The sequence below is a fragment of the Sinocyclocheilus anshuiensis genome, unplaced genomic scaffold, assembly GCF_001515605.1.
Source record: "Sinocyclocheilus anshuiensis isolate Anshui unplaced genomic scaffold, SAMN03320099.WGS_v1.1 scaffold754, whole genome shotgun sequence".
Classification (NCBI taxonomy): domain Eukaryota; kingdom Metazoa; phylum Chordata; class Actinopteri; order Cypriniformes; family Cyprinidae; genus Sinocyclocheilus; species Sinocyclocheilus anshuiensis.
Window position 1 is genome coordinate 285,511 of NW_015542361.1, and position 11,980 is coordinate 297,490.

The 11,980-nt window shown below is 38.8% G+C and overlaps 1 protein-coding gene across 8 annotated transcripts in view; it reads right to left on the minus strand.

The window, feature by feature from the left end:
* LOC107691894 (zinc finger protein 536-like) overlaps positions 1–11,980 on the minus strand; it is a 196,922-nt gene that overhangs the window by 15,441 nt on the left and 169,501 nt on the right. For 2 of the 8 annotated variants that reach the window (XM_016490731.1, XM_016490729.1), the window contains one exon: positions 398–1,587. The exons of the other annotated variants lie outside the window; for them this stretch is intronic. In XM_016490731.1, coding sequence (XP_016346217.1) covers positions 1,496–1,587 — 92 coding nt within the window. In that variant the 3' untranslated portion in view covers positions 398–1,495. Of the gene's footprint in view, positions 1–397; positions 1,588–11,980 lie in introns of those variants that run through there. 8 annotated transcript variants of the gene reach the window in all.

Genomic DNA, 11,980 nt, shown 5'->3' on the forward strand with positions numbered 1-11,980 from the left:
CACACACGCACGCACGCACGCGCACACACACACACACACACGCACATACACACCTTCATTTTCCATTAGCAATCTGCATACTGTATAGACTTGTTTTTCATTTACTATCACAGTGCAAAATACTTCGGGGGAAACCTCAGTTTGTATTTGCTTGCATGAGGCATGGGTATACTGTATGGATTTAAATGCTTGCATCAACAGAAGAAGATTGTCAATCTTTCTTTTTTTCCTTTTATTTTAATGTTATTGGTATTTTACAAAGGTGAAAGGCAAAAATTACAGTACTAGAGAAGAAAACTCCAATCTAATACCTACACTCTAAAACAGCTAGCTTTGTAAATGCAACAACGCATGACTGTATCTATGGCTAGACAATACTTGATTCTTGTTTCTTTTTTTCTTTTTCTTTAATAATTGAATACATCAAACCATTTCAGTAGTCAGTAACACTTTGCAACACTGATTGGTGGCAGTATATTACAAACACAATCTCATAACCAAAGTACTTGAAGTGAGCAAGACTGAGATCAAAGCATGTAGGGTTAGGGGCCGCGTTTCTGTTTGATTTCTGCAGGCTGCACGTTCGCAGTCTCCTTGGCTCGTGCCGTTTCATCAGACATGCTCGGTGTAAACTAGTTCTTCTGTCACCTCGGCTAGCTTTTGTCTTGAATGCTGCAGCGTCCTCTTTCTCTGGAGTCCAGCCCTGAACGTCTCACAAACACACCAGGAGAACAAATCGTGGATCGTGAAATCACGTCTCCAGTTCTCAAAGAAAAAAGGCGTAGCTTCCCTTTTTTTAAACGCAGCGTTCTCATTTCCTACTGTACTGGATTGTCGTTCTTCTGCTTTGACGTTCAGGCACTGACTGCTGAGAGTGTGCTGATTACAAAGGAGTTTTTTTCACAAGCGTGTGCTTGGTCTCCAAACATGTAGTGGGTTGGTCCAAACGTCCAGAGGAACGGTTTAGGGAGCCTCAGACAAATAACACTGGTGAACTTTCAGTGGGCAGTGAGAAACACCGACAGAGAGAGATAAAGGGAAGTCTGTTCAGTTTCTCACTCTCTCATTCTGAGACTGGCAACTGGCTGCCATCTTGGTTCAAGGAATGTGTTGCTCTGAGGGACAAGCACTTCAAAGTTTCAAAGTAAAAAAAAAAGCAATTAAAAACACAGAAAGTATTTATCAGCTACACAAGGGCGGTTTCAAGACATGTAAAACACAGGAAGCAAAAAATATTTTTTCCTTGTTTCCAGCTCACTAAACATCAATAGATCTTCTTTCCTTCATCCAGCGAGAAAGCTTATGTAGGAAACCATCTGAGCTGTCCATTTTATTAGTCTTTTTTTTTCTCTCTATATCTCTCTTTTGAAGTATTTTACGTTAAATAATGCTTTTGATAAGATAATGTCCTTCATAGTCACAGTCCTCTTCCTCTTTTTCCATCGCCTGCTCTTGGCTGCTCAGTCCAGTATGGAGAGGTGATGTTAGTTTCTGATTAGTCCTGCATCTCTGTGTCAGTTAGGCTATGTTCAGGGGTAAGAGCAGGGCCAAACCGTCGGGACGCCTCTTCCTCCGCCCACAGATGAACTACAGTTAAGAGAACAAACGCAGATTAACACCACCACCTGTGTCCTTCCTCTCTCTCTCTTTCACACAAATGCATACAACTTTGACAGACCATTATTAACAGAAAAAAAAGGAAGAGGGTCGAATCAAACCATATTATTATCTTTTTGTTGTGATCCAGTTTAAACTGGCATCTCGGATTTTGTTAACACTTCAAGGACAAGAAATTCAAGGAACTCTCATTGTTATTAGTCTGTGATAATGACTAAAACATGTTGTATAAAGAATTCCAGTGATTTAGTCAACTTAAGTTTTACCAAAATGTACATAAGTTGATGCCCCTTAACAATAAAAAAAACGTTTTCCTTTTGATCACTAAATTATGATTTCAAAGCAGTTATTATAATAAAAATGACGATTTAGCATGCATTTGTAAATAAATGAATGACCACTGTAGTGTTTGTGTGTGTGTGCTTAAATAATGACTATACACCTCTCTATTCATGTACCGTTAACCTCTAATGGCACTAAAGAAAACACATCTTGTGAATTATTAGATAAAAGATTAGAAATAGGAGGAGGGTAATTTGAATACTTTCAGGCTTCTTCCAGCTCTAATATAAAGATATAAATATATAAAGTATTCTAATATAAAGACAATAACTCTCTGAACATTGCACTTGTGCAATTACTGCTGAAGTTTGAATCCGGTGAAAGTGCTTACTGCTTTTTTTTCCCTATTTATGTGCTATCGCCGTTTGAACTAAATAATATAAATGTTGTTTAATTCCCTCTACAACCCCTAAGAACATTATTTGGCAATAACATCTACAGAGTGCATTTCCGAGTCGTGTTCTTTTTTTTTAAGTGCCTCTATGAAAATGACAAAATGAAATTAAAACATGCATTTATTTGAGTGTGCTCTTGCAAGAAATGTTATGGAAATGAAACAAGGAGTCAGTTCCCACCCCTACGAAAATTATTTGGCAATAAAATCTACAGTACAGAGTGCATTTCCGAGTCGTGTTCTTTTTTAAAGTGCCTCTATGAAAATGACAAAATGAAATTAAAACATGCATTTATTTGAGTGTGCTCTTGCAAGAAATGTTATGGAAATGAAACAAGGAGTCAGTTCCCCGCTAATAATGGAATAAAACATCGTCATTTAGATTTGCCAAAGAGCAATAACGCTGACGCCCACTCACTTTACATTATGCGCACGTCTGAGATGTGCACTTCTTTAACAGACACACTTTCCCCTCAGATGTCAGACGCTTCTGAAATTGCTGATAGAGATTAAGAAAAAGAATTAACCACTTTTGCATTCTCAGATACAAACTATTCTTGCACAAAAAAAAAAATACAATTATCATGCTTTTTTCACAAATGCCATAGCTCTACTATTTCAGAAATTGCAAAATACATATTTATAAATATGTGAAAATGATTTGTTAGTTTGTTTTTGGTCATCTTGTATTTATACTGATAGCAAGTGCAAACATATTTTCAGTTACTGATGCCATTACAGAAATAACTACCCGTAATGAATGTATTCCACAAAAAAAAAAAAAAAAAAAAAAAAAAAGTGCCCAATAAAACAGGTCATCCAAAGAGTAGAATACGACTGCTCCCTATAAAATAAATCAGCTTTTACTATAAGCTGCATGCATGTGTCTGGAGTCTTCATCTCTTGTCTACATCATTAAAACTCATAGTTAAACATTACAAAAAAATACTATTAATTTCTTTGTGCTTAAACAATTGAGTGCACCTTTAAAATTAATATCAGACTTGCCAGGATAAGCAACTCAAACCAATGGTTTCTTTCAACTGTTCAGATTGAAGGATGCAGTGCAAAGTTTGTCCGGGAGGTGGCAGTATAAGCCCCTGAATTAGCAATCCACCCAAACTCATGTTGAAAATAAGATCGTGTTACTCAATGTCATTTTCCTTTAACCTGCTGATATTTAATTTTAATCCACAGATAAAGTGGTTGTTATTTATCAAATCTGATGTGATTGACAGTGTTTTTTAAGACTGTACTGCGGTCACAGCTCTACAGCTGTCTGATGGCATTTTTTGTCTCCGTGAGGAAATTAAGATAATCATAACCATAATTATAATAAATCACATTCTCGAGTTTTAAAAACGCCTGGTCTCCCAGGGGCCAGTGCTCTTCGTGACTTCCTCTTAAAGAAAGTTCTGGTAATGAGTTACAGATTCCGCCCCATATTTGATTTTCACTCTTCATTAACTAAGCCACCTGGAATGTTATTATTTAAGGAGGCCATTTCTTTTCCCCAAACAACTGCCACTGCGATCTGGAGACTAGCACACCAACTTTATGATCCTCACAACTTTTTTATCCTGTTCCGATCAATTTTGAAGTCTCCCTGACCGCATGTGGAGTGATTGCTTAATTATTTCAGCACCCTAGAAATCGTACTGTGGCCTGACAAATTATGTCGTTATCGGTCTGTTTTCTCATTGGTTGAATCATGAGCCTTTGTTTGTCCAATCATTATTTTTCCTTGCCTAATCTCAGTTCAAATAATAATAATAATAACAAAAAGTTGAATTATTTTTGAATGATCAATAATATTACTTCATCACCTTAGAAGTTACACAAGCACCCAGTTTAAAACTTTAAATTGTACTGAAAATGACACTCTGTCCACAACCGAATCAGAAGCAAGAAAATGTGGCACCCTCTACTGCTCAAGTCTGATAATACACTCTCACTGGAAGACAAGAGCGGGCCCTGGAAAGTAATACAAGACATATGGTAAGAGGACACATAGCTCCAGGATCCATCTTATGTTAATACATGTGTCATGCTTAACAGAATGGCTAAATGAAAAGGCAGACAGAACAATAGAACAGCACAAGGCTGGAAGCAAGCTTAGTTAACAAGGGCCAGCACACTTGGGGAAAAGCGGGGCTGTCTGGAGTCAAAGTCCTGACATTTCCTAACTGCTGCTTATTATTCCCGGACCACATAGTTAAGGCGAAGAGCGCTCCCATCTAAAACACTGGGCCGCTTTATACCCTGACCTCCCTCAGGTATTCTATTTTTACCATGAAATCTACTTAGTGCATATTTGTGTTTCAAAGGCCCGCTCGTTTTAGGTTTCCTGAGAACAGGGGTCATTTAATTGGAGGAAAATGTGAGGATATGAATTTACTGAACTATTGAATACATGTTTAAGCAATCAGATAAGGCAGAACATGCATTATGGAAAGGAGTAGGGAACATTTATTTTGCACATGGCCTCTTGACTGATATTTTTACCACATTATGTAGCTACTAAGTGCTTAGTCCATTTGTAATATCCTCTGTTTAAAGGGAAACTTCAGCTTAGCTGTTTTTGGTAGTCTGAAAGTCCCTGTATTTCGATATGAATGAAGTCTAGATGTAAGTGATGTGGTTCGCAATCATCTCCTGCTGAACACAAACACAACACACACTGCACATGCTGCCACGGAGGGTGGCTTTCTTCTCTCCCAGGCATCCGGTGCTGCTGGAAAAGAGTTGTTTTTGGCAAAGGTAGACCTCATTGTACAGCCCAGTATTTATAAATATGTAAATACAAGTCAGTGTGCAAATACACCCAAACGCAAACATACATATAAGCTGGCCGAACCCAAGGAAGTGCACCCAAATCAAATTTTTAGAAGGTTTTAATGAATACAGGATGTTTATGAATACCATTTGTAGTGATTCACAAAGACTAGAAGAATCCTCGCACACCACCCCCTCCTCTCCCCTCAAAGAGTAAAAGAAACCCAATGTTTTTGGAGGAAACGGCAGAATTGTATGTTTGGTGCTTGTGTGGGTTCAGATTGCCTTTAGAGAAGTATACGGAGGAGCACAAAGAAGCAGGCGACCTCGTGCATGTGGCACACTTGAAAAAGTCCTCTGCTCTTTTCGTGTTAAAATGAAGAAAGGACGACTGTAACACACAACACAACAAACACACATCATGTTTGTTACTCCAGCGGATGACTAGGCAGCAAGTAAACCTGCCTCAGATGATAGGGAATGACACAAAAACTGTTTGTCTTGCACATATTAACCGGAATAAGAGAAACATCCACACGCAAACCAGACTCTGACTCCGTCAAGAAAAGGAAACGAGACAGAAGCTCTCAATTCCAAATCGTCTTCCGGAGAAAATGGAGGGCTGGGATGTGGATGTGTCTTGCACCCTGACTCAGTCTATTTCTGGGGCAGAGATTCTCACACTGATACTACCTCCACTGAGCAATTTAAAGCCAAACACTGATGTTGCAATCTGTCTTCTGTGCCTAATAGCGCTTTTCTCCCTCTCTAACCCAAATTACGTTCTTTTCATATCTAATTATATTTGCTAATGATCTTATAAGGGGATAATGGAATGTGCTTGATCTATTACCTTTTTTTTGCAATACATAAATACAATAGAAATGGCTATGCAGCACTTTGAAATTTTCCATCATCCATTTCAAGCAGAGCGAAGAGAGGATATTTAAACAGTATCTAAAATTTTAACACTACTGCAATACCAATCTCTTTGCTCGTTCAAAGCTACTAACGGGGAACAAAAATGCAGTGGATTCAGAGGAACAATTTGTCCGACTACACTGTGGTCTTTTCATGCCTGCTCACTTGTGTGCTCATTCACTAACAGGATGTAAGGGGGCGACCGTTGGGCCACGACCTTCACCCTGGCACGTGAGGCATTGAGTGCGGACAAACACGGCTAAATAAATGAAAAGACAAATTTTAGAAACAGATACAGGTGCTTTAACCAGCATCCATGCATGTTTTAAAGGACCATATGACCATATGATGTTGCTAAAAAGAACATTATTTTGTGTATTTGGTGTAATGAAATGTGTTTATGTGGTTTAAGGTTAAAAAAACACATTATTTTCCACATACTGTACATTATTGTTTCTCCTCTATGCCCTGCCTTTCTGAAACGCATCGATTTTTACAAAGCTCATCGGTCTGAAAAGCGAGGTGTGCTCTGATTGGCCAGCTATCCAGTGCGTTTTGATTGGCCGAATACCTCAAGCTTGTGACGGAAATGTTACGCCCCTTACCATATTGTGATACTGTGTGCCGGAGCGACGAGACAAAACCAATAAAACCCATTACAAATGAGGCATTGGTAGCATCCAGTGGGAACATAATTATGGATCCGGACTCCGGATGATCTTTCAGTCTCTCCAGAGATCATCTCTCTGTTTCTGTGCACTGTTGTTATGAATATTCCTATCGGCCAAGCCCTGCCCTTGTCTAAGCCTCTCCCCATTATTCCCTCAGTCTTTTTCCCACAGGCCCGGCGATGGCCACGGCATGACAGCCGCACTAAACCCCCCGCATTAATGGAAGGAAATGGCATTCGATCTCCATTTGATCTCCTAATCATTTCTGCTGAAATGATAATTAGTGTCCTCACAATCCTCTGACTGTTAGAGAACAGTGTAAAATAAAACAGAGCTCTTGTAGCAGAAATGACACTTCACTCAACAACCGCTAGTATTCAATAACAAATATGTTTTTCTTGTACGTATATTTACGTATCTCTCCGAAACACACACACACATGGGCCTCGTCCGCTGGCGACTGCTGTCTGTGATTCTTTTCAACTGACATAATCCTGATTGATTCGTTCAGCAGATAAAAACTCAGTCCACTTGTGCCCTTTACTGCTGGAACATAATACACGAGACAAAACCAATAAAACCCATTACAAATGAGGCATTGGTAGCATCCAGTGGGAACATAATTATGGATTATAATGACTTGTACTGTCTTTGTACGCATTGCGTTGCATCGCGCCACATAAACATAAAACCATGTCTGCATTTGTGATCGGAGAAATGACAAACAACAAGCACAACGCGCACACACTCGGGTCTCGTCCGCTGGCGACTGCTGTCTGTGATTCTTTTCAACTGACATAATCCTGATTGATTCGTTCAGCAGATAAAAACTCAGTCCACTTGTGCCCTTTACTGCTGGAACATAATACGGCTCTTTATTCTTCAACAATGTAACATAATGGCGTCGGAATGTAAGGAGGAAAAAACCGTTAGGGCTGCATCTTAAATGACTGTGACACTCTGCGGTTGAAGCTCAAGCTGTGGTCTAATGTAAAAGAGAGAAAGGAGGAAGAATGAGGGAGAGGTGAAGGGAGGGCGAGAGAGAAAAGAGAAAAATCTTTAAGCGCAGATTACCAGAGTGCCCCACTAACAAGGTCGAGGCAGGGCTGATGGTAAAAGTTGTCATTGTCTGTTTCTCTTAAATGTGTGTGCCTCACATTTCCCTCTGATGAGATTTGGGTTACGTTGTTTTAAAATCTTCGCTTCAAGTCTTCGCAACCCCCTTTCGTGCATTTAAAAAAAAAAATAATCTTTTGTTTGACAACAGGAAGACATTTTTGTTCATCAGGACGATTGGGGAATGAATCATTCTTTTTATTTTGCATGGCTTGCTTAAATAGGCCAAACACGCACACACACACACACACACACACACACACACACACACACACACAGCGCTCTATGCCATTGACTTGAATTAAATGTCTTGATGTTAGAATAAGCCTTGCACACACTCATATGCATAAGGTTTGTGTGCCATTTCAATTGAACTGAAAATGTAAACTATTTAGAAACTTTGAAATTTAAATTCAAATTCCTGAATTTGAATTGAGTTAGCAAACTTGGCTGCAGAATTGCAATTTGGAATTTGAAAGTAAGGATTTCAAACTAAAATAAATTAAGTTAATAATTAAGGAATTCATACGATTTTATAATTTTTTTATTAGAAAAGCAAAGTTTGTCAAGACAAATCTTGAAAATGTTTTGAATTAAAATAGATCGATTCTGATCTGAATTTTGCATGACCCAGACATTCACACGACTGCAAAGATTTGCTTTTGTTGCAACTGTTCCTACATGGCGAACACAAAAACAATGAGTACCGGGAAACAAACAGTGCATTTTATGTGCTCTAAGAAAAAATGTAAAAAAACTTAAGCTCATCACAAAGGAGACCAACAGACGCAGCCTCATTCATAAACATTCAGTGTCTGAGATGCTCCTATAGGATCGTGTTCAGCAGGCCTCTCTCTCTCTCTCTGTCTCGTGTATGTGTTGTATTAATTGTGAGTCCTAATCTAGAAGAGTCGGGGATCCCTGGAGCTAGCGGCACTATTATTCGCGCAAGCATCGCACACCGCACCACTCTCGCTTACTAATTTTATGCGACGTCACACCGTTCAGCCGAGGGAACGCACCACCAAACGCTGCGTCTGAGTCAGACAGCTCCAGACGAGGTCCCTTTAGTGCCATGCTGTCAGTCACTTTATATGTTGTGAAATAGAGAGAATGAAAAGAGAAAGGGAGAGAACGAGAGAGCGAGAGAATGTAGAAACAGAAAAAGTCCTTTTATCCTGCTCGGCGGGACCTGTCAGTGCCACCTTCTCTCTGGTTTCCCAGCAGTCCCAACACAGCAGCTATCAGAGGGAACCTGACATCCACACACCGCGTTTTCCAGGGGGGAAGGAAATCATGAGAGCGGTCCCACACAAGCGAGCAGCTACTACATACTCTCCTCAGATCAAGCAACAGTCTCTCGTAAGAGAAGAGAGAGAGAGATTTGGATGTTTTAAGTGAGAATGTAGGCTGACAGGCTTTTGCTGCTTCTGACATGTGATAGAAACTAGGTTTGCATCTCCCTGTGTTCATTTTAGAGTTTGGACGGAGATGAGAGAGCGAGAGTGTGTCGCAGCTTAAACGCTGATAGTTCTGTCTTAACAGCTCTTTATTCTTGCACACACGTCGCAGTTCTGACTTCAGGCACCTCCGGAGTCACTTCTATTTTTCTCCACATTTGCAGGCCTTTTTTGCTTGTTTTTAGAGGAAGGAAACGACTCCTAATCCATACGTGACACACACATCCATGCATGCGTGGCACATTTCATGGATTGCAGTGCGGGAAACTCACCAGCACCTGGCTGAGTGTTTTTTTTTTTGTTTTTTTTAATATGATTTTGCCTGCTTCCCCACTGGTCTCTGATGATTCAACAGTTCCTGCTCTAACATCTGCTACTTACTCTTACTGGGTCTCAATTAAGACAGCAGTATTTATGATTTTGCTCTTATTTACATTTCTATTTTTCTGCATATGTGCACGAACGGCGGCCAAAACAGCCCCTCTGCCCCACACACAACACAGATGTTTCTTGAGCGAGGCCAAGAGGTGAGCGCTCAGTTTGAGAACAGCGATGCAAGAGTACAAGCTAAACAGAGAGAGATTTAGGACTGCGAGATTTGCAGCTTCACTGTCACACAGATGAGAGCTCCTACTCTCAGGTGATTGTAAAATATGGGAGTTTGATTGAGGGATTGTGGAATTGGGGAAAGTCATTTCCCCTGTTAAATAGAGATGGCTGGTTTTGGAAAAAGCCCACCTTTGTGTGTATGTGTGAGAGGAGTGTATAAGAATTTGTGAGCTGAGGGATTGCTTCAATTAAATACAGTCCTTTTTAGTTTTTAAGTGTTTGTGTTTGCTTTCAAGTCAAGGTGTTTTTAATTAAACCGTCATGTTCTTCCTATTTGGCAATCACAATGTCCTTCAAAAAGCAAGACTATTTATTTATTTATTTATTTATTTTTCAGACATACATGTCCTACAGTATGTAGAGACCGAAACAATACATACGCACATGCATACATACATACACTACAATTTAAATGTTTGAGGTCAGTAAGATTTTTTAATGGTTTTGACAGTAGTCTCTTATGCCGCATTCATTTGATCAGTAAAACAGGAATACTGTAAAGTGTTATTACAATAAAATAATTGTTTTCTATTTGAATATATTTTAAAATGTAATGTTTTTCCCTTGAATGACAAAGCTGAATTTTCAGCAGCTATTATTCCAGTCTTCAGTGTCACATGAACCTTCAGAAATCATTCTAATATGCTAATTTGTGTTTAAGTAACATTTCTTATTACGTCTTATTATTATTATTATTATTATTTGGGGAAACTGTGATGCATTTTTCAGGATTCTTTGCAAAATAGAAAGAATAAAAGAACAGCATTTATTTTAAATATAAATCTTTTATAACATTATAAATGTCACTTTTGATGTGAATTTAATGCTGAACAAAATTAATAATTCATTTGATAAACAAACAAACAAATACATACATAAATACATACATATTACTGATCCCAAACTATTGTACAGTAATCTATATGCTTGTCGAATATTTAATTTTAAAACCTAAAGCATAAATTAGTTGATCATTCGCTTCTACACTCTACTTTCAAAGCGATCGACTATATGTTGGAACATGGACACAGGGATTTGCTCCCATTCAGACCTAGTGACGTCAGGTGCAATATTGCTTGCAGTTGCTGTTCTAATTCATCCCAAAGGTGTTCAATGGGATTCATGTTTTGTGTAGGCAAATCAAGTTCTTTCACACCAGACTTTTCCCCCAAAGGGAGTCTGTTAGTCAGAGGTGATTGCATGCCTGTATCCTGTATTTTATGCACCTGCTAGTAATGAGTGTAGCTGAAACAGTCAAACAAGTTTATTTGAAGAGGTTGACCACATACTTTTGCCCACTACTACATAAAACGACTACATATTAGGGCTGTCAAAAAAAATTTGAATTTCGAATATTCGTCGAATTTAAAATAAAAATCCACGTTACACGTTGCAAACACGTTGCATTTGAATTTTAGGTGTGTGTCAGGCAGCCTTATCAGTGGCGCACGAGATGCGATGACGATGTACAGTAAGTGTCGTTGCATTATAATGTTTTGTTACACGTTGCAAACACGTTGCATTTGAATTTTAGGTGTGCGTCAGGCAGCCTTATCAGTGGCGCACGAGATGCGATGACGATGTACAGTAAGTGTCGTTGCATTATAATGTTTTAGTTAGCTTATCCAGTTGAAGCCACTAGATGCGGCGCTGCTACGTTGTTCATTAAAAATATTGCGGAAAAAGAGAACATCAATGCAGAGAAGATCTTGTTTATATCAAAACTGAAACCAAGCCGTTCACACAGATCACAAATTTTGTGCATTTTCTAGAGGGACATCTATCACCGTTGCACTCGCATCTCGCACAAAGGAGCTGCATGTTTAGAAAGCCATGTAAAATTAATGATTTAACTTTAAAGTTTAACTTTGAAAAAAAAAAACATATATTGAGACATTATGGCGGGGTTTTTTTCCCCATCCCACTGCATCTCATGTTTTTAAATGAAAAATGTACTCTGTGTGATTGGCTTTCCGCCCTTTGTATTAAACTATGCATACATACATGATGCTGTTTTGTTTATAGTTGTTTAAGCAACTTAATTAATTATATATGGTTTATAAACATTATGCACT